The sequence below is a fragment of the Patella vulgata genome, chromosome 5 (assembly GCF_932274485.2).
Source record: "Patella vulgata chromosome 5, xgPatVulg1.2, whole genome shotgun sequence".
NCBI lineage: Eukaryota > Metazoa > Mollusca > Gastropoda > Patellidae > Patella > Patella vulgata.
This window is the reverse complement of record NC_065883.2, coordinates 79132492-79156094: the sequence shown is the minus strand read 5'-3', so window position 1 is coordinate 79156094 and position 23603 is coordinate 79132492. Positions and strand designations below refer to the sequence as shown.

The 23603-nt window shown below is 34.8% G+C and overlaps 2 protein-coding genes across 5 annotated transcripts in view; one reads left to right on the top strand and one right to left on the bottom strand.

Annotated features, from left to right (window-relative positions):
* LOC130012935 (uncharacterized) overlaps positions 1 to 21960 on the bottom strand; it is a 54568-nt gene extending 32608 nt beyond the window's left edge. For 2 of the 4 annotated variants that reach the window (XM_056101128.1, XM_056101131.1), the window contains exon 1: positions 21817 to 21960. In XM_056101128.1, coding sequence (XP_055957103.1) covers positions 21817 to 21895 — 79 coding nt within the window. In that variant the 5' untranslated portion in view covers positions 21896 to 21960. Of the gene's footprint in view, positions 1 to 9437; positions 9588 to 21816 lie in introns of those variants that run through there. The other 2 variants (XM_056101129.1, XM_056101130.1) reach the window with 2 other exon arrangements.
* LOC130012936 (uncharacterized) lies at positions 13870 to 15308 on the top strand. Its single transcript, XM_056101133.1, has 2 exons — positions 13870 to 14688; positions 14960 to 15308. The coding sequence occupies exons 1-2, from the start codon at positions 13902 to 13904 to the stop codon at positions 15280 to 15282; spliced, it is 1110 nt and encodes a 369-aa protein (XP_055957108.1). The 5' UTR covers positions 13870 to 13901; the 3' UTR covers positions 15283 to 15308.
* Positions 21961 to 23603: the final 1643 nt, after the last annotated feature.

Genomic DNA, 23603 nt, shown 5'->3' with positions numbered 1-23603 from the left:
TACCCGAAGCGCTCGCAATACAAATGTTTCGGACGGTATCAGCCTCCATAACTGTACGTTCACAACACTTAAGTAAACCTTGTTTAATTTCTATGATCCGGTCCATATTTCAGGCCTAAGAACAGACTCTTGCATAATGCATGTTTAATAAAAATTGTTGACAAGTTTGACCCTATATCCGATCACCTTAAAATGTAGGGGTATAGTTTTTAAAATGTAAGTATTCCGCGTGGTGTACAATACCCACCATATGTAGAGATGTGAAATAACTAGGATCACGTACTGAAATATGGAGATGGTAGTACTGTTCCTTCCGAGAGAAGGTAGTGGTTCGTGTTCAGAAAAATAATAATAATAATATCTTTTGTATGTATAGTTTAATGGTAATATATTACGCAATGTCTTTAGCTCGAGACCATAAAACAACTTAAAATACACACATTGTCCCGCACGTGCTTTTCAATGAGATACGTCAAGCGAGTCTAATATTTCATCTAGTATAGATAATGTACGATTGGGAAGTTGCCCGTGTATTATTGGAAATAATGGTACGCCAACATCAAAGGATGACGTCACATCTGGATAATTGCTCGATAGTTTCCACCAAATAACTTAATTATCGAACTTATCACGTTAATGCATTGTTTATACTGTCGCCATTAGGTTTAATTGAATTGAAGGCAAAATCACAATGGATAGTAATGCGTTATTAGACGAAAAATCAATTCTTTTTAGCCAACATCTCGACGGTGGAATATATGTGAATGTAAATTACGACGAGGATCTACTAGTTGCTTGTCAAAGGCTGGACAAAAATTTGGATCAAAAGACAATCTTTTCCGATAATTCTGACAGTGAACAGTGAAAGTTTTGTTCAGAGAAGGATTTCACGGTCTACGAAAAGTGGACTGTACTCAAAATTTACAAAGGAACTCGTGGGCTATAAATACTTTCAAGTCTTGGAGTATGCGGAGAAATAATAGAAATGTGGACGAAAAGAACCTTCTGAAAGATAACTTAGACATGAATAACCCATCTAAATATGCCGATAACTACGCCGTCTATTCCGGTGCAGAATGCTACAAACTGTACCATCAAATTAAGAATAAAAAAAATATTTCTCTGATCTTTGTACTATTTCTATCATCAACGTCATCAGCGGTTAATGATATGAACCGAGTGTATCGACCTATGATGACGTCATAACAGGTTGATATATGATATAACACATCAAAGAAAAAACCACCACCAGTTGTATATTCTGTACATATTCAGAATTCCTGAATTATGGCCCCTGATTGTACGACAAAATCGCGATTTTAGCTTGTTGTCCTCTAGAGGTCACACTTTTTATCGGATTATAAAAATCGTTTAAATATATCATCGCTACAAGTAAAAGTATGTAACACCAAGGTTGTGGACACGCTAGGACGTTAAACCTCATTTCATTCCATTTCTATAGCTATGTATAAATGTACAAATTATTTATAAAAACTGTTGACAAGTTTGACGCAATATGCGAACACCTTGTACATTGTTTGTGTATTTCTCAAATGTAGATCCATGCCAGAGACAACAATAACACACTCACCGTAATCATTGATTATTTATTTCTCCAATGTAAATACATGTATCTATATCTGACAGGGAGAGGAGTTTAATATAGGTCATGGCTGTTGCCCAATCCTTGCTAAAAAAAAACACTTTTCGCGGAACTTGTCTAGGAAACAGCAATTGGAAACTGGTCGATAATTGTACAGCGTGTTAGGATCTAGTCCAAGTTTTTTTAATGAGGGAGGCGGACAACGGCAGCTTTACCGTTGGCGGAGAAAATCCCAGATTCAAACGATGTATTAAATATTCGTAATAATTCAGGTGCCAATTCATCAATACAGTTCTTTACCAATTCAATAGGCTTAGGATCTAATTCACATGATTTCGACGGCATTTTTCGTACAATAGATGTGACCTTTGGGACATGCAAAAAAATATTTCCCGTTAATATTTACCCCCTTCCAAGTGGGGAGTATATCGCATGTTATTATACGAATCAATAATTGTATATATCGAGGTTACAGACTTTTGCTAGGAGAGACTGACATTCCTGGTATCTAGAAGCCCAGGTCTGATTCAAGTTTATTTATTTCATATGTAGGAACTGATCACTGCCTAATTTACCCTGGCGCAAGTGGCGCGATCGTATTTCGAGCTATTATTATATTTTTGTCCCAAATCAGCCACCGTAGATGGGTGATCCACGTGTATATTGAAATCACCAACGATCATTAGATAACCAGGAGAAAGAATGATACTTTCTAATAGTGTACCAAATTCCAATAAGAAATTTGTACTTTCACTTTATGTTGTTTAGAGTATGGGGGTATATAAATAGTTACAGCGTGTATCATGGTGCTATCAACGTAAATATTTACATCCATTATGTCAAACGATTTGAATTCCAGTATTCCTTTTAAACTTCAGATTAGTTCTGACCAGGATGACAATGCCGCCACCTATCTGCTTATAGCGCGGAACATGTAGGGCGGTGTACCCAGATCGAGGAAGATAAGTCCGCATAAACAAGGGTTTCGTTCTTCTCAGTTCGTTATCATGGAGGCCGTCAGTGCTCCTATCTTTCCGTTCATCGACCGAGCATTCCATATATTATTGGGAGGTTAACGTGTGCGCGCTGTATCATAAGGTCTGTCATTGAGTCAACTGGCGTGGTTTCGATTCTCCGGTTTTACGTGACAAGGAGTTTGGTCGCCTTTACAACATCGTGGGTTTTCTCCACTGGTAAAGATCCCTGCGCGCAAGCGAATTATTGAAATAAAGTTGAATCATGTTAGTCCCGAAATGACCTAGTTTGTGTTGAGTGGATGTTAAACCCCTCCCTCTCTCTCTCTCTCTCTCTCTCTCTCTCTCTCTCGTACTATTATTATTGATCAGATTTCCTTCTTAATGGTTTGTGACTCAAAACAGTTTTTGGGATTGATTCTAAAAACTGTTAATTTGAATCCAAAGTGTTTTGGTCTCTGAACTCCAATAATTGATCTCTGCTGTATCTCACTGAAGTGGTTCCTGGGTTAGTAATCACACACATATTGATAACTAAACTAGTTGACACATCTCACCCAGAAATAAAATTTTCATGTTTCAGTAATCCTTCAAGAGTTATTTGTAATTTATAGATGCAAATAACTGATAAATTTTGTATTTTTGTTTAACAATAAGCTTCTATATTGTTAGATATTTGATGTCAACATTTTATCTATAAACATTGTACCAACTATAAAAATGATTTATTAAATATATAAAACTTACCCAATACAAAATATACATAACTGAATATAATACAATGTTTAATAATAGAATGCTTAATATGAATATCTATCATGTATTCTTAGTCTTATGATACCAGTTTGTTTATTATGCAGGAACCAAGGTGGCTAAGTGTGTAAGACACTGGCCCGCTAGCTCGGAGGTCGCGTGTTCGATCCATGCATTGGCCGAGAAAGTTCATCAGGATTTTTCGTGGTTTCCCCTTGTCAGTGGTGCAGGACGGAGGACCTGACAAGGACATCTGTGTTGTCATTTAGATGGGACGAAAAAACGAAGTCCTTTGTACACATTGGCGTGCACGTAAAAGATCCCTTGGCAGGTAGAATTCGATATATGGGTAGGTCATAGTGCCGCTGCCTAGGCAAAATTGCCCTCGCAGCCCACTGTATGCCCTATGTCCGTCTTCTCGGAGCAGAACAGTAGGACGTTGAACCCCATTTTATTTGATTATTATTCTATCTATTTTCAGAAAGAATATGAGAAACGGGAATAAATTTTAGCTGACAAAGTATCCAATAAACAACAAGAAAAATTAGACATGCAGACAAAGGTAGATTTCTTTTTATAAAACAAATCTGGTTTTATTTTCACATCAGTCGAGTGATAATATCAAATTGTATTTTTCTTGGATCCAATATTTATGATGAATTAGTGGATAGTGCCAGTAATATATCCCTTGGTAGTTTAGAGCATGAATGAAAAGTAGTCAGAAACTTTGTAGTTTGGGCAAAACTCACCCTTACGCATACAATTTACAATAGAGAAAGGGTACTGATTACCTTTATACATTAGTATTAAAAGTACATATGACATTAAACCTTAATAAACCTTCAAAATTATCCCTCACAAAGAATTCATAAAGCCGTAGTTAGTATTTACGAAGATTAAATGAATGATTTAAAACGGGAATCTACTAATAATGAAATTTTAAATTGATTGTTGACATAGCAACCCTTGTTATCAATGTTTATGATTTGTAGATAATGGAAGTACAAGCTAAATTAGAAAATAAGAAAACAGATATAGAGAAATTAGTTGATAAAGAAAACAAAATTCATGCCGATTTCCTCAACTCTCTTGGTGAAAGCAATAAATTTGTGGATTATCTGACCAAAGTGTTCAAAAAGAAAAATCAAGAAATGTTATATAAACTATTAATTAGACATTTATTAACAAAACCACCTGTTTTATAAAATCATTGTACATATATGTCAAACATATTTATATCACACACAAAATCAAAGATGAAAATTAAAAAGATGAAACATTCTTAGCTGTATCTTGTGTTTAGTAGATAATTTACAATTAAAGAATTATTTTTATCTCTGAAGGACTAACTTGTCTATGTTTAGATCATTAGATCTGTCATTGATTCAAGTTGTGGTTTCAAGCCCACGCTTGTGCAAGTCAAATAGTGGGTTGGTTATCTAACTTCAGGGGATTTCACCATGTTCTCAACTTTATTCACACTGCAATAGACGCTTGTGTACCAACGAATTATTGAAATAAAGATTTGACATTTCTTAGTCCCGAAATGACCCAACTTCTAAGAATCACAGGTGTTCAGTGAGTATGACGCTGGCTTAACAACCAGGAAGTCCTGTTTTTAATCAGGATTTTCTAGCATGGTTTTCTCATGTCATTGGTGCAGAATGGGGCAAGGGTTAGGGCAAGGTAAAAGTGTTCCTAGTTAGGATAGAGACAAACACAAGGGCCACCAGTGTGCTCCTGATAGAATTTGACAAAGAGTAGGTGCAGCTGTCTGGTCAAATTTCTGCCTAGTACACTGAATGTGACATATGCTTATCTTCATTAAGTAACGCATTGATGGGGGAGCCACGGTGGCTAAGTGAGTAAGACTCCGGCCGTTAGTCTGGAGGTTGCGGGTTGGGCCATCGGAATTGCCTGAGAAAGTTCATTGGGATTTCCCGTCTTGATTTCCTTTTACTTGCACACCAATGTGTATGTGTAGGTCCCACATACACATTGGTGTGCAAGTAAAAGATCCCTTGGCAGATGTAATTCGATATAAGTGTAGGTCATAGTGCCACTGTCCAGGCAAAATTTTCCTCATAGCACACTGTATGTTGCATGCCTATCTTGATTGACCTAGCCTTCATTAGCCTAGTCGGAGCACTACAGTAGGACCTCAAACCCCATTTAATTTCATTTCTAACCCATTGATGAAGACAAGTAGGAATTAAACCAGTATTTCTTTTTCTCTCTTGTGGATCTATGTTTGATCCCCACAGAGCTGGTAGATAGATTGTCCAGTTTTTTCCTGTGCCAGCTTTATTGAGTTCAGGTGAACTAGACACAAAGACCCCACATTGCTAAACAAATCTTATATTTTAATCTGCAGAACTTTCCAATCAGAAAATCTAGGTCAAGGTTATTTTAATTCCGGTATACATTTAAGTTTTGCTTCATACGAACGATAAAACTGTACAGTACCGTTTTAATTTTGAATTATTTATAGGGACAATTTAATAATCTTGTCAGTGCTTACGGCAACGAAAGCACACTGATCAGAAGTGAAGTTTCGCTAGGCCTCTACAGTCACTGATAAGGATGACATCGATGCGACTTAATGAGTCCCCAATATTAACTTTTTTCCTCCGACAAATTAAATTCTAAAACATTTTTTTTTTATGTATTAGAAAAATGAATAAAGACGTTTGAAGTATTTGTAGGTAAAATATATTTCCTATTTAGTGTAAATGGGTATTAAAATGAGTAAAAGGCACCATTCTGCCCCAACCAGTTACGTCTTATTTAAATAATGCACGTGCGTTGAGCCAATGATACAGACTTTCATACAATACACAAGAGAAAACTAAATAGTTTTATCAAAGAGGATATTCGTCTAAAATTAGTTAAATCGATATATCAAAATGAGAGTTTTGACCATCTAAAGTTTTCATTATTTTCTATTGATTTCATGACGTCATCGATTTTGTCATTGAACGCCAGTGAACTAAAGAACAATTCGTGTCTACCCATGAACATCGAGGCCAAGATTAACATTATGTGTTATTTCAAAGTTTTTCCGATAGAAAAACCAAATAAATGCAAACAAATTGAACCTCACTATGAAAATAAATGAATGGAATAGGTTTGGATCATTTTACTTTAAGACACAACAATCCAGATCATTTACATATTTCAAAAAGAAAACAATGTTATTATTACATAATTAAGTACATTATTTGAATACAATACATTCATTTTCTTGAAAATAATTTATGGGAAATAAGATAAAGAGCTGACACTTCTCACTATAATAGTTAAAAACTAGATAATGTAAAGGCCATTTGCTGAAAGTTTCAGTCAAATTGATCCATTCTGAACCGAGAATTTAGCGACTTAAGTTTCGACCTAGCCTCGATCATCATTAATAAAGTCGGCACGATAAAAAAATATAGTCTCGATTATCCATTTCATGATTTAATCATGAATGAATGTTGAGCAACATATCGGATCCTAATCTAGTACATTTCGCAGGCTAGCGATGACATCGAGTGTTGATTATGATCTGGATAAGCTGATTAATGTTTAATTAATAGTTTAGATAACATTTCAGACCTGAAGAAAGACCTGCAATAAGCAGATTTTGTGCTTGCATAATGTATGTTTAATCGTTTCAATTCCCCTTTTATTAGTCGATATAAACAAAATACTCTAACGAAACTACTATTGTGACAGAATATTCTCTAATGTGCGTTAAATAAATGAAATTGTTTGGATTAAAAGTGGTATTAAAATTAAAAAAAAAAACGACATACGTACAGAGTAGCTCGACCAAACTGTTAGAATTTTTAAAATTAAATATATATATTTAACGGTTTGTATTATAAAAGGCTGTCGGGCTTGATAGCCTAATTATAATGACTCATTACGCACAGAGTAGCTCGACAAACATGCCGACACCTTAAACCAAACTGTTAGAATTTTAAAAATTAAATATGTATATTTAACGGTTTGTATTATAAAAGGCTGTCGGGCTTGATAACCTAGACTTACTTCCACTTTTAAAAATATAATTTAACGTCACACCAAACCAGACCGCGCCCCACCCCCCAAAAAGTCCCAAAACAAAAAAACCCCACTATTTTAATGTCATTAAGTCATCCGAATTAAAAGCTTGTAATAAATATTATACTGACTCATTATTACTATATTGTCCATAAATTAAGTTTGAATGAACTGACCCTTTCGAATAATATTGTTTCAGAATTTTAAAAATAAAAGTTCTTAATGATTGCTCAAGGTATTACTTTTATTTTGACACTGGTGCTTTAAATTTGGAATAACCAGTTGCATATCCATACGCCCTGTATTTTTAAACCAAATCACAAAGAAATCAGTGAGGGATAAACTAAAAATAATCCTATTAAACTTATTGAAGTGTATGACTATATACGTCTAGGCCTATAGTGTTACTTAATAATTAATGAACAGTGTGTTATATATCACGTAACTCACCACTGTGGCTATAAACTCACTGTTCTAAATATAAACACAGCTATGTGGAAGTAACAGTATATAAAGAATTGCAAATAAAATTGAATATGTAGGGTCCCGAAATGGGCTAGTTTGTGTCTGTCGAGTGGACGTTACCTCTCTCTCTCTCTCTCTCTCTCTCTCATTGCTTTATTCTTTGTGATTGACATTATGAAACACGCTACGAGGGAACTTTTAGCACCGAATTGTTTATTATTATATCTAACATATCTGCTGTTGTGTATCTTATTTATTTATATATTTATGTATTATTATAAGCTCTGCTCAGATATGTTGAATAATTATAATGTCCAGTGCCGGATTTTCCTGTTATATGCTTGGCAGACTGACGTCGGGGGCCTCAAAGTGGAGAGGGTAAGCTTATAATAGTTTTGGTACTGTCACAAACCTTTCTCACACGCCACGCAGTCTTAACCATCTTTCATCATTCTCGGATTTGTTCAACTATGTTTAAAACACACTTTGATTTTGAGGGTAGAGGATTAGAAGGGGCCTCATAAGAAGAATAATGATTGTGACCTACTACAATGGTGGGTCCGGAGTGGCGAGAAATTTAATAATAAGGCAATTGTCGCGGGAAATATGTTTTTTGAAGCTGTCGCACGGTATCGCAGGTTACAATTCACATGCCTCATGCCGAATTTGGACGAAATAGGGATGTCGATTAACCAGGGCAGTGGCGGTTTAATTCCTACGCCCCCCCCCCCTCCTCCAATCTGCTTTTAGTTTCTTTTAATGTTTGGATGATTTACGGGAATGTCCTTTTTTTTTTGGAACATTTACAACTTATAATATTGGCGTTTCCCCCGGTTTATTTTATTCGTCCTTGCGAAATGAACCGATTTTTTTTAAAAAAAGGTAATCAAATTTATTAAAATTGTATTACTGGTGAGAGACGGTGTAGTTGGAAAACGATCTGTTGTGGCCCCGCTCATCTTTAATGAAAATATAGGTTGTAAGGCTCCAAATGGGCAAAACTCATGTGTTGACGAGACACTATGAAACATCCAGTTAATTTCAGTGATCTAGACACAATTCTACTGCCCTGGCGAACATTTTCAATAGGCCTACGCTATTATATATAAGAACTTTCACTTTCAATCTGATCTCTTGTTTTGTTAATCCATGAAATCATTGCAAGTAATAGGAACTGGTTTAACGTCACGCCCTAACAACGGTGGTTGTACCTATATTCCACCTACCAATGGTTCGTTTATGAGCACGTAAAAGATCCGGTGACAGTTGGAATTTGACGTAAGATTTTGCCCTAGCATCGCTGTCTGGGCACCCCCACCCCCACACAATACTTCGTACGTATCCTTCTCCATTAGCCCGTTGGTACAGAAAAGCACGATGACATTTCATTTCATTTTTATGGATAGGCAGATTTCTCTCAAAACCATCTGATTTGTACACGCCGAGTTTAACAACATAGTAAAATCAAAAATTATTATTACATCACCAAAAATCAACGAAAGGCTATATAGTCTCTTTAATTTCTTTTTGATTGAACAGAAATCCAAATCCATTCCATTTAAAGTTAATTAGATAAATTTAAAATACCAACTTACCTACACCACACAAGGTTGCCAAGACAACGAGAACGGTTAATTTCATATCCATACTGGCTGATGCGTTATATTGGAACTTGTATTTTCAAATGTTAGACGTCGAGAGTCTGTTTTAAACAAAAGTTATTCTGCTTGTAAACTAATATTAATGTCAGCGACTCTTGTTTTTATAGCTGATAAGATCACGTGCAAACGATGACGTGTTAGTTTCTTTACAGATGTTATTCATATCTTTATCAGATTTCTACGTAAAGAACCACTATTTATGGTATCGCTCATATTTACTTCTAAGAAACAGATATTACGAAAGCTGTGATACAATTTGTAATACATTGGAGAGTAAAAAGTAAAAACATGTTGTTCTTGGAAAAATTCCGTAAATCGGATAAACAATATTATATTATAGAAACGTAAATAGACTACGAAGAACAATCTACACAAATAAATCTGTTCTGGATATTAACTCAGTTTTACTGTATCTAATATAATATTTTGATTAGGATATTAACTCAGTTTTACTGTATCTAATATAATATTTTGATTAATTAATTGAGAGTAATTATATACCAGTATATAAGATTATAATTTTAAACAATGTATTTATATTTTCTGTAAATAATTTCTAACAGGAGATGAATTGATAGTAACTCCGGCTTGTTGTCAAATCCCGTAATTATATATTGTACTTTATAAATATTTATAGAATAGATCGTGTTTAAAAAAGAAATAGCACACTAATTATATTGTTCTTATCTGTCTTAATACAATAAATATCAATTAAAGTCCAATCATGCCATTATAAAAGTGAATATAGAATTAAAGGGACAACCCCATACTGTAGTGAATAACAAATCTTACAACTTTACATTTCAAGCTGTTATTTGTTCCTATACAATAAATGCATACAGTTGTGTATGGGTGTGTGTACCTTTACATTCCTCGAAGTGCGTTATTTGATTGAACTGGAATAAGACAATGTAGGAATTGCAGGAATGAAGTGTTCCTTGTGAGGATCTGTAAATGCAAAATGACATTTCCATATCCAGTTTGAAGGCGGAATTATAATATAAATATACCAAAAACTAGAATAATTTATGTATCATTCGTGGACTAACTCCAAATCAAAGTGGAGATAGTTCCATATAAAGTTACTTTCCCGCGAACAAACCAGGTGATTTGATGATATATTTGGACTACAAACATATTCAAACTAATTAATCTATCCAAATTTTGCTTCAAATCATTTTCAAAACATTGAATTTGTGAAGGAAACCCTGCTATAAAAAATCGATTAAAAGGGGTCATGTTTGTGTCACGTGTCACAGTACCTAGCAACATGTTCGTGAAGCCCGAGGAGAATTCATTTCATATACACGACGATGCTGTCTTTGGTCGCTGATTATTTATCACAAATATCGACGCCTAATTAAATTCACGGATTATCCACTGCCCACGTCTTTTTCCGCGGTTTTTATCTCAGATACTGTTGTACGCTTAATTTCGTCATCAATTTTATCAATACATACAACAAGCGCTCACTAACGCCGGGATCTTCTCGTGCAAGCTTTGACGTCACTCGAGCAGACATCCCTAATCGTCGGGTTGTCGATTAGGGGAACCCTTACATTTTTGTCCTGTATACGCTTCATGAGTGTTTTTCAGGGAATCCAGTATTTTTCTAGTAAGATTGGATATTTCTACTTTCGATTATACCAAAATTGCCACCCGATAAATACTTTTCTGGGAAAGTATCTTTAAATCATGAGAAGGTTCAAATTAGATGCCATTCAACATCAAAGTACCGACCTGGGTTAATGAAGACGGGCATGCGCCATACGGGGTGCTATGAGGGAAATTTTGCCCGGACAGCGGCACTACTCTTATATCGAATTCCAACTGTCAAGGGATCTTTTACGTGCATGCCAATGTGTCACGGGAACTTGTTTTTTTTTGTGCCATCCGAACAACTAGACAGCTGTCCTTGTCAGGCCCTCCGTCCTGCATCACTGACAAGTGGGAACCACGCCGTAAAATCTGGATGAAACTTTCTCGGCCAATGCAGGGATCGAACACCCGCCCTGCAGGCTAGCGAGCCGGCTTCTTACCCACTTAGCCAGCTTGATCCTCCCGTTGATGAAAGCGAGTTCAGGTATACAAACTAAAATACATACCACTATACTACTGATAAGAATTAACATATGATGCATGTAATAGCTGCTATTGTAAATTGACCAGATAGACCCCCGTCTTCATTATACCCGTTGGTGCAGACAAGTAGGAAGTTAAACCCCATTTTATTTCATTTCATTTCCTACTGTTCTGCTCCGACCTGGGTTAATGAAGACGGCCGTGCGCCACACAGTGTGCTATGAGAGAAATGTTGCCCGGACAGCGGCACTATGGTCTACTCTTACATCGAATTCAAACTGCCAAGGGATATTTTACGTGCATTCCAGTGTATATACGATACCTCGGGTTTTCGTCCCATCCGAACGACTAGACAGCTCTCCTTGTCAGGCCCTCCATCCGGCACTACACTCAAGGACTACCAATTCTCGGTGGCATGTCAATCCCGAATGCATTTTGTATATTTCTCCAAAAACCGGAACATTATGACTGTTACACAATTGAGAAAATATCATTTTACACCCTTCATTCATGCAATCGGTTAACCTTATCAGATTATGACATTGACACTGGTCTGACGCCGCCAACGGGTCATTACTTACGACCCCTGGTCTGAGTTATGATGCAATAAATAGCCAACTGCATAATCTCTTAGAAATCATTCGTCTGGTGCAATCTGTATTAAAGACTAGATCTGACATCCTTTGTCTAGAAAGATTTTATAAGCAGAAACGAAAAGTAGAGAGGACAGTCGGAGAGAGAGAGAGAGAGAGAGAGAGAGAGAGAGAAATGGGGTTTAACGTTGGAGAGGACAGTCGGAGGCTAGGCGAGGACGTCTAGTAGTTAACTCCAGGCCACGCAGGTCTGGGGTTAAGATCGTACAACGGCCATGTAATGTAACTTAGTTCTGGGTGTCTTTAATATTACGATGTTTGTACATAATATGTTAGAAGAAGAATAAAAGTATTAATATACTCAGCCAAATTAAAAACTTGACACTGATGACTTTCAACAAATCAAATAAATTTTAAAGTGTTTCTAACGATAGTAAGTAGTAAGAAGCCTTTAATTTCATAAAATTGTAAAGTCACGTGGATTACATGACTTTTGAGCATATAAAGATGAAAAACCTGAAAAACACGTGCAAACACAAACTCGTGAGGTCAATCGATGCAAGTTCGCTTAAACTGAACAAGCACACGTAACTTGAACTGGAAAAACAAATTAAAATTGTTATTTTCATCTTTGTTAGACAAAGCCGCGCCTTTCAAATGTAGAACGTCTACGTGCTATAGGTAGGCTCTATGTTGGTCAGTCTGTGGTCACTGTTGCAAGAGCCTTTAATTGTTCACGCCAGAAAATAATTAATCTTAGAATGAGAGTGCTTCAAACTGGAACTGACCGCCCAAGGGCGGGAGCGCCACGTGTGACGTCACTCCAGAAAGATCAAGCAATACGATTACGTCATCTTAGAAACAGATTTGTCACTGCAACCTCCACAAGTAGAGAGATGTTTGGTGGAAGGGTAACTGCACAAACTGTTCGAAATCGCTTGCAGGCTGCTGGTCTTCGAGCTCGGAGGCCCTACACTATAAAAAATATCCATTTTTGATGTGGCCGAATTCCGTAGTTTAACACCTTTTTTCTGTTAATCGAAGGATTTTTTGGTAAAATTGTGTTAAAAGCATGAATTATTTCTTCAAATTATGTGTTTTATATATTTCTGTGGAATATTCAGTATTTAACAGGAACTTTCCGTGAAATTTAGGGATAAAATGTTTTATTCCCTTCTATAATGGACTTAATCCTGTTATTTTACGGAATAAACGGTGGAATGACAAGGAAGTTCCGTGAAATTCAGGGATAAAATGTTTTATTCCGTTCTGTAATGGACTTAATTCTGTTATTTTATGGGATAAGCGGTACAACGATAAGTAATCATATACATATATAATCATTTATAATAATGATCATGTTATAGTATTCATTTCAATGGATTAACCATAATATGAAGAATCATATTTTGTAACGTTTGGTATATTAATTGAAATGTATATCTAATTTCCATTATTTATAAGATCTATAAAGTGTATTGTTATTCATCATACGGAAATCAGATTGTAAGTATTTTCATAAATATTTAAAAATATGTTTTAATGCCTCGTGTGGTAAGGTTGTAATATCTGGTAATATCTGGGGACTGTTTGGAAATCGCCAGTAGGAATAAATGTACCATAGCCAAAGAAGTGTTGTTATTGCTAGTGAGTTTTTCGAGTGCAGATTTCCCCAGCAGAGTTAGATTCAGTGCGGTGAGTGTGTATACCACGGTGGTTTATAATGTCTGATCACGTGATTGATGTTGATTTTGAAGATGATGATATTGATGACGATGTCGTTTCCAGGACAGTTAAAGTGACCTTAGACAAGAAGGTAATGGTTTATAGGCCAACGATTTTCAAGATGATATGTTTAGCTTTAGATTCATCCAAGGCTGTTGAAGCGATTAGTAAAAGGGACAAGTCTGAAGAATGGTACGTTACTCTTAAATCTAGTAAAATGGTTGAAGCACTAATATACATAGGTAGCGGTACGTACAATGGCATAAGATATTATTTTTGTGACGCAACCAAGTCGGTGGTGAACCTACGAGTACACTGGGTGCCCAGATACGTTAAGGATAGATTTTTAAGGAAGATTTTTGAAAGATTTGGCGAGGTGACCCGGGTTTACGAAGAGAGATCGTCTTACGAGGGGGTACAGCTTGGTACAGGAATGCGAGCAATAACTTTAGTAGTTTCTGATTTTTTAAAGACCCCTATTCCGCACATGATACGGGTTGAGAAAAGTAATCTGCGTATGCTCGTAACTGCTCCAGGCAGGCTGCCACTATGTTTGAAATGTAACTGTATTGGTCATGTTAGCGCAAACTGTATAAATTCTGTTTGGGGTCCACCCAAAAAAACCTTTGCTGAGTCAGTATCGCCCCCACGTCCTAGCGCAATTTCAGCTGAGCAGGTGCCTGCGGTCGAGGTATTGAAAGAAGGTGAAAAGGATGGTAGTGAGGATGAAAGGGAAATTGATCAGAACAGCGAAGATGGTGATAAACAGGTAGATGGAATGGAAGGTAATATGATTGAAGAAATGGATGATCGCGAGAGTAATACCAATAACGTTATGGAGGAAGAGATTTGTGTGACAGGGGGTAGTAGTCCTCTTTTATCCCCGATCACCCCTTGGCATCCCGGATTGAGACTAACAAATTTTGACTCTCGTAATAAACGTCATATGCAAGATGATGAAGGCTTTACCGTTGTTAAGGACAAAAAGAAAAATAAACTTTAACATGTGTAAATATATAAATGATGTGTTGTTTCAACAAGTTTTTTATTTTGCAGGTTGTAGAACCGCCACTTTAAACTGTTTAGAAAGTGTATATAGTGTGATGTTGTTTTCTGTCGTCTGCTGCGATGTTTGTACAGAGTATGGTTTTATACACACACCAGTCACTGTAGCCTTTACTCACCACTGTTCATGTGAGTTAACAGGTAAAAACGTAATCACTGTAAGCCTGTACGTTTTTGTCTATCTAGTATTCATAATGGGTTTTTGCCAATTAAATATTTTTATATGTATTTTATTGAATTATCTTATTATTGTTTCAATTTCTATCATTGCTGTTATTTCCCCATCTACAATAAAATGTCAATTCCAACTTTAAATATTATCACTATTAATGTTAATGGTTTAGCTGCTTATAAACGCAAAAGACTTGTAATGAACGATATTAATTCGCATAAAGCTGATGTTGTATTCTTACAAGAAACACACATTCAGTCTGTAGCAGACGGCAAAATGTTAGAATCTTTTGGTGATTTTAAGGCCTTTTGGAGTTTCGGGGCAAATAGAGAAAAGGGCGTGGGGATACTTTTATCTAATAGAATTAATTTTAACATTATTAAATTTGATTTTGATTTTTCTGGTCGTATGATTTTTCTAGATGCATCCATTAATAATATATTTTTTAGATTTCTAAATGTGTATGCTCCAGTTGATTGTACCGACAGACGGGAATTTTTTACGTATATCCATAAATTTTGTATTACATCACATGTTCTAATTTTGGGGGGTGATTTTAATTGTGTTTTAGATCGGGAGAAGGATAAAATAGGGGGAAACCCTTTTGCTGTATTGAAAGGCCATGTGCAGTTGAGAAATCTTGTAGCTGATCTTAATTTAGTTGATGTTTTCAGGTCGTTAAACCCTACGGGGGTCATTTCTACGTGGCGCGGGGTGGGGGTTTCATCACGAATAGATAGATTTTATATTTCTCAGAGATATTTACAGTTTGTTAATCATCATCAAGTATTGCCTTGTTCAGCTTCTGATCATGATTTCGTTTTAATCAATATTAATTTAAATTCTTCTGTTACTATTGGGCCAGGTTTTTGGAAGTTGAATAATTCAATACTTGATGATGATAATTTTATTCTTGAATTTAGATTGTTTTGGGAGATATATTTTGATACTGATGAGGTAATTTCTACATCATGGTGGGAACAATGTAAAATAGATATAAAGAATTTTATTGTGTCGTTTTGTAGAAATAAAAATAAGAATAATTGTATTTTACGTAGAGAATTAGAAAAACGTTTTTATCAGTTAATTTCCGCTGAATCGTCCGATCCTGGTGCATATATTGATCAAATTAAGGCTGTTAAGAAAGAATTGTTAACTTTTAACTTAATTAAAGATAGAGGTCATATTATTAGAGCCAAGGCCCGATACTTAGATAACAACGAAACACCGTCAAAATATTTTTTAAATAAAGAAAGTAAACGCGCCAAAAATAAATATATTTCTAAATTAAATGATCCTTCTTGTAATAAAACTTTTACTGATTCTGAGAATCTAATTCGCATAGCCAGTGACTTTTATTCAAATTTATTCACTAAAGAGCCTATTGACCATGATATAATGAACGATTTTTTACACGATTTACCGACACTTGATGATGAGGAAAGCGAGCTCTGTGATGGGTATATAACTCTGGAAGAAATAAGAACTAGTCTTAATAATTTTAAACATGATCGTAGTCCTGGTCTTGATGGTCTAAGTCGGGAGTTCTTTGCTAAATTTTTTGATATTTTTGGTCCTATTTTATTAGAACTTTATAATTCTTGTTATGATAATTTTTCTCTTTGTGAATCTCAAAAACTTAGTGTTATCACTTTATTATGTAAAGACAGAAATCATGATTATGATATAAAATGTTGGAGACCAATATCTTTACTTAATGTAGATTTTAAGATTCTTTCAAAAATTATTCAACGAACATTGAGCTGTGTTATCGGGGAAATCGTACATTTTGATCAAACTTGTTCTGTTCCTGGCCGCCAAATCTCTGCTAATCTTCACTTGATACGGAACGTAATTGACTACTGTCAACAAAAACACTTGAAAGTCGCATTTGTTAATCTAGATTCGGCAAAAGCATTTGACCGAGTAGATCACGATTTCCTTTTCGCGTGTTTAAAACGATATAATTTTGGTGAATCTTTTATTAAGTGGGTGAAACTTTTATATACAGATGTATCCAGCTCAGTCCTCGTTAATGGTTTTATATCTGAATCTTTTAAAGTGACACGTTCTGTTAGACAGGGTTGTCCGTTATCACCATTATTATATGTTTTAGCTTTAGAACCTTTTTTGGTTCGCCTTAGGTCTGATCCATTTATTAAAGGTATTTCCCTTCCCGGTAATAACGGCGAGGCTCGTGTCACTGCTTATGCAGATGACGTCACCGGTATTTGCACAACAGCACTGAGTGTCCAGCGGGTTTTAGATGTTTATGAACAATACGGTCGAGGTTCGGGGGCCCGTTTAAATAAAAGTAAGACGAAGGTTTTAACTTTTGGTAATTTTAATATTTCGGATCAGGCCTATGGTGTATCCTGGGTAGATTCTCAGAAAGTTTTGGGAGTTAAATTTGGGAAATCCATTACTGTAGATGATAATTTTAATAAGATTTTGAATTCTTTTATATATGTTACTTTTGATTATGGTGATAGAGATATGAGCATATTTGGTCGTGCTAATATTATAAAAGCAGTTGGTTTATCAAAACTTTGGCATGTTGGAAGTATAATCGACGTTCCGAATATATTAATTCAAAAATTTAATTCAATAATGTTCAAATTTATATGGGGCACTAAACGTTTTGAATGTCTTAAACGTCTGGTTTTATACGGTAGTAAGCGGGAAGGGGGTTTGTCAGTTGTGCATATTTTATTAAAATTTCAATCTCTTAGACTTAAACATATACATAATATTGTTAATGGTTGTAATTCTAATTTTAAGTATTTTGTTTTTTATTGGCTAGGGTTTACTCTCAAAAAAATTGACTCTTCCTTATTTACAAATAATAAGCCACATGGTGATTCTGTACCAAGTTTCTATAAGAATTGTAAGGTAATTTTAGAGAATTTCATTAAGCTGTATCCGGATTTTAATTGGCATGATCATACTTCATCTAAAGAATTTTATTATTTATTGTTGAAACCTATAGTTAAACAAAATTTTATAGTTAAGATTATGCCTCAGATTAATTTTCAAACTGTATTTTCTAATGTTCATTGTAATTTTGTTGATCCTCATGTAAGAAGTTTTGCTTGGCGTTTCGCGCATGATATTGTTCCTTGCATGTGGACACTTTTTACACGTAAGCATTCTTTAGAAAAAAAATGTACTTTTTGTAATAATATTGAAACACTGGAACATTTATTTTATACATGTGGAGTTGTCTCCCCTATATGGGTAATTATTCATAATTGGATTGACAGTTTATCTTTAGGCTCTATTGCATTAACTTTTGAATTGATTCGGTTTTTAACTTTTCCTAAAATGAACAAATTTATTTTTGATGTTATTTTGTATATTGTTAATTTAGCGAAAGCTGTTATATAGCGTAATCGTCAGGATTGTAAATTTAAACAGAAGTCTGTATCTACGGAAACTATTATTTGTGATTTCTTAGAGAAATTAAGATTTAGAATAACTGTTGATAAATTTAGATTTACCCCTAGCAAATTTAATAAATATTGGCTTGATCCCGGTTTATTTTGTTTGTTAGATAAAAATGGTAAGTTGTCTTTTAGTTTTTGAATTATGAAAATTTCTCGACTTTTTAATTTAGATTCTTTTCACTTCACATTGTGATTATTCTGTTGTATTAGCTATAGTTTGTTGTGTATTATAATATTGTACATGTGTTTATGTGTATTATGCTTGTAAATATGTTAATTGTTTTATATTTTTTGGTGTATATACGTTTTTGGTAATATTTTTGTTAACAGTTAATTTGTACTTTGTTTATTTTTCTAATTGCAATTTAAAGTAAATAATGACAATATTTTAACATTATTCACTCCCCATCATCAATTTTTTAATTTTTATCTTTGTACATTTTTACACTGTTTGTACATAGATGATGGGATTTTTGATATGATGTATAATATTTTTATTGAGTGAATAAATTCTTTAAAAAAAAAAAAAAAAAAAAAAAGCAGGCTTAAATCCAGATAGTACAACCCGTTGGCCAGTGTAAGTCAGGTTGTCTCTATAGCAGAGTCTACCACTGAAAGCCTCCAACGAGTGGCCGGTTGTGATACCTTGCTCTCGATTCATAAATTAGCGAAAAGAGGTTATGTTTAAAGATTATCTGCGATATCACTTCGGTGGAAGCGGACGTTAGATAAAGCTATTTGACGCACGGGTATAAAGTCAATGGTTAATTCAATGAAATTTTTATCATCTTCATGCTCAGGAAAGAAAATTTACCAGGATTTTTTTTTCTGAATTTGAAAATGGAATTTATGTTAATTGAAGGAATTTCTGTAAATTACAGGAAAAACAAATACGGATAAAATTTTCCTGGTAATTTTTGTTTCCGGAATTTTTTACGTTTTTTCACGGAAATTTTTGTTACAGTGTATAATGGACCAATATTGACAGCTCTTCATCGCCGTAACCGACTTGTGTGGGCCACAAGACACATAAGATTTACTCAAAGACAGTGGAACTGTTCCACTACCAGCTCGAAAGGCAATATTTGTAGGAAAATGTTTTATATAGATTATATGTTTGTTTTTGAACACATATTGTGGCATTCAAATTTAGTATTAACAGGTTAATATCGAGAACTAAAATGTTTTGTGATTGTTTAACTAGAATTGAGTTAACAGTATCGTAATTTGGAATTTAACCCAATAACATTCACAAAGTATTAACGCGTTTATCTCTTAAGTTGTTTTTGTTTTGTCTATACGTGTATATTACCCCAAGTGTAATGGGATGCACCGATTTTTACGGGAGAGATTTTATTTGTGATACCCCAAATATTTAATGGGAGGGCCCGAGAGATTATTATTTGTGATGTAACGAGTACCCCAAAGATTAATGGGAGGGCCAGGTATTAACGGGAGAGATTTTATTTATTTTTCTCAAGAGAAATTGAGTGGCTTTATATGCCCGCGCTTAAATTAGAAGCGAATGTGATGTTTTGTTTTGTGTATTGTTCGAAACTTAGAGAGATAAACCGTTATTAATTTTGATACGTTCTTTCAAAATATCTTATTGAAGATTTGTAAAATGTGTTCAGATCATTCATTATTCTTTATCTTGATATAAAACAATATGACACCCTAATTTCAATTGTATCAATGTAATTAATATTGTAAATATCGTTAGATCGTTATCTAAAGTCTGCCTGTTCCACTTGCTAATTTGATTAACTATTAATTAAGTTCACCCCATGATATGATAAGCAGATGATAAAACTTGGACACGAGTGGCAGTTATAATACTCTTCATAGCACATGAAATAAGTCACCATACAACACAAGAGAATCGAGCAAACTTATATACAATAAGAAAAATTGCTCGATGACCGCGATTTATATTGGTTAATCTGATCTAGGATTCAATAAAATAATTTGAAAGTAGTCTGTTTACAGAAATTAGGTTGTGTCGGATAGCGACATATTTCTTTGGACAAACGAAAGAGGGCTTGATCTCTTCTAAATCATGTAATCATAGATGTGCCAGTAAAATAGCTAATACTCGTATATTCAAAGAGCGATAGACAAATACTTTCCGGTGAAGCATTATACGATAACTGGAATTTCGTATTAAGACGCGTATTTTGACTTTTAAATACCCCCTCCCCTCACTAAATAGAGTTAGTGATGGGATCCAAATTATATCTGCTTTAACAAGGTATGTAAATATGAATATTTCAGACGATATTTTACAATTTTGAAAAAATGTATTCAGACTTTTTTTAATGGTATGCATCCCGATATCTTGTATTTTTGTGTTATGGCCCGTATTTTGACGTCAAATACCCCCTCCCCTCCTCATTTAATACATGTTAGTCCTATTTCAAATTTGTTATTTTTTCAAGGTATGTAAATACAAATGTGCAAGAAGAAAATAATTTACATTTTGTAGCAAACAATAAACATATTTTCCAGCTGCTTATGAACATATATCAGAAATTTCTTTATAAGATGGGTTTTTTTTAATTTTAACATCCCCCCCCCCCCCCCTAATAAAATTTAGAACAGTGGAACTTTGATCTTTCAGGGTAAGTAAATATAGATGTGCCAGAAAATAATTTGAAAGGTTGTACGCTATTAAACTCTATTAATTGATTGGGAGGGAGGATGGGGTCTTAAATGTCAAAATACAAGTCATACTACGACATTCCAGATATCACACAGAATACCACTGACAAGTAGTTTCATTTACCGTACATTTAAATTTACATATACTGTAACAAAGTACTACTGTTGGGTAACGCTAAATACTATTAAGTTAGTGGCGGGGGGGGGGCAGTTTGGTGACACTAAATACTATTAAGTTAGTGGGGGGGGGGCAGTTGGGTGACACTAAATACTATTAAGTTAGTGGGGGGGGGGGCAGTTGGGTGACACTAAATACTATTAAGTTAGTTGTGGGGGGCAGTTGGGTGACACTAAATACTATTAAGTTAGTGGGGGGGGGGGCAGTTGGGTGACACTAAATACTATTAAGTTAGTCGGGGAGGAGGATTTAAACAATACAATACGGGTTATCGTGTATTGCATGAGCGGTAAGTATTTATTTCTTTATCCCTCTTTCAATATATTACTTATTCCCTGGAACTTTCATGATTACCTAATAGATAATGATTTATTAAATATATAAAACTTACCCAATACAAAATAAACATGACTGGATATAAGCAGACAGATTAATACTCTATCTTTAGTCAACATTTTATCTATCAACATGGTACCAACTATAATAATGTTCTTCTTGTCGACCAATTCTCCTGTACTATGGCTGACACCTAATAGATAATGAGTTATTAAATATATAAAACTATAATAATGTTGTCTGTATCTAGGTCAACAGGACGCCACGCCGGACGCATCTTTCATATCATTGAGTCATACTGAACAACTACTCTTTGTTTAACATATAGATTGATCAAGAGAACGTAAACCAGGATGAAACTTTCACATCATTGAGTTATACTGAATATTCTCAAATAAATATTAACCTAGATTATTATTGGTGTATAATATATAATATAATATTCAGGACCGTATTCAAATTAATTTATTGCAAACTTTGACTACATCACTTAGTTTTAGATGAATGAATTCGATATGGATCTTTATGGCACGTCAGCACCCATCGTTCTATATTGCGCAAAACATGCGGTGAAACGTTGAGGTATGTAACGTTGACAATATTTGTATGTGACGTTCACGTCAAATTAACGTGTAAACCAGCGGCTGCCAGGCAAAGATACGCCCACATTTTGCAAGAGATGGATAGAGAACAAGCTAAAAACAAACGCGATTTTTTGTACAATCAGGGGCAATAATCCAGAAAGTTATGGCCCGAAATGTGCAAATATCAAAATAGATTGAGATCTTTGAGATATAAAAATGTATTTTAAGTTTCATCAAAATCGGATAAAAATTGTGACCTCTACACACTTCTACACAATTTGCGTACAAAGAGCGGCCATTTTGTCGGGCAGTTTCATTTCGATTTTCCCGAAATACGAATTCAACCTTCATTATGGTGGAATGGTGATGTATTTAAAAGGTTTTTAAAATCGGAAAAAATTTCTTGTCTACGATATCACCCTATGTCGAAGTGGACGTTAAACTCACGAACTCACGAACGGAAAAAATTGTGACCTCTACAGGGACCATAAACTAAAAACGTGATTTTTTGTTCAATCAAGGGCCATAATTCAGAATGTACGAATATTGCAAGGAACCAATATCTTTGGGTTATAAACATGTATTACGAGTTTCATTGAAATCGGGTCAAAATTGTGACCTATAGAGGGTCCACAACCTTGATTTACCAGATGTTTACACTATTTGCGTACTAGGGGCGGCCGTTTTGTCCGACAGTTTTGGCCGGATTTTCACAAAATTCAAACTCAACAAACATTACGGTGTAACGGGGATATATTTCGAACGTTTTTTTTTAAATCGAATAATAATTGTGACCTCCAGAGGGACCACAAGCTAAAAACGCGATTTTTCATACAATCAGGGGCCATAATTCAGGAAGCTATTGTCCTATTTGCGCGAATATTGACATGAACCGAGATCTGTTGGTAATAAACATACATTTCAGGTTTAAACCAAATCGGATAAAAAAAATTGTGACCTCTACAGTGTTCACAAGCTAAAAACGTGAATTTTTGTACAATCAGGGGCCAAAATCCATAAAGATAAAGTCTCATACATGCCAATATCGAAAGGAACCGAGACCGTAGGGTGATAATCCTATATTTCAAGTTTCATTGAAATCGGATAACCAACGGCTGCCAGGCAGGATACGCCCACGTTTTGCAAGAGATGGATAGAGAACAGGCTAAAAACTAACGGGATTTTTTGTACAATCAGGGACAATAATCCAGAAAGTTATAGTCTGAAATGCGCATATATCAAAGGGACTGAGATCTTT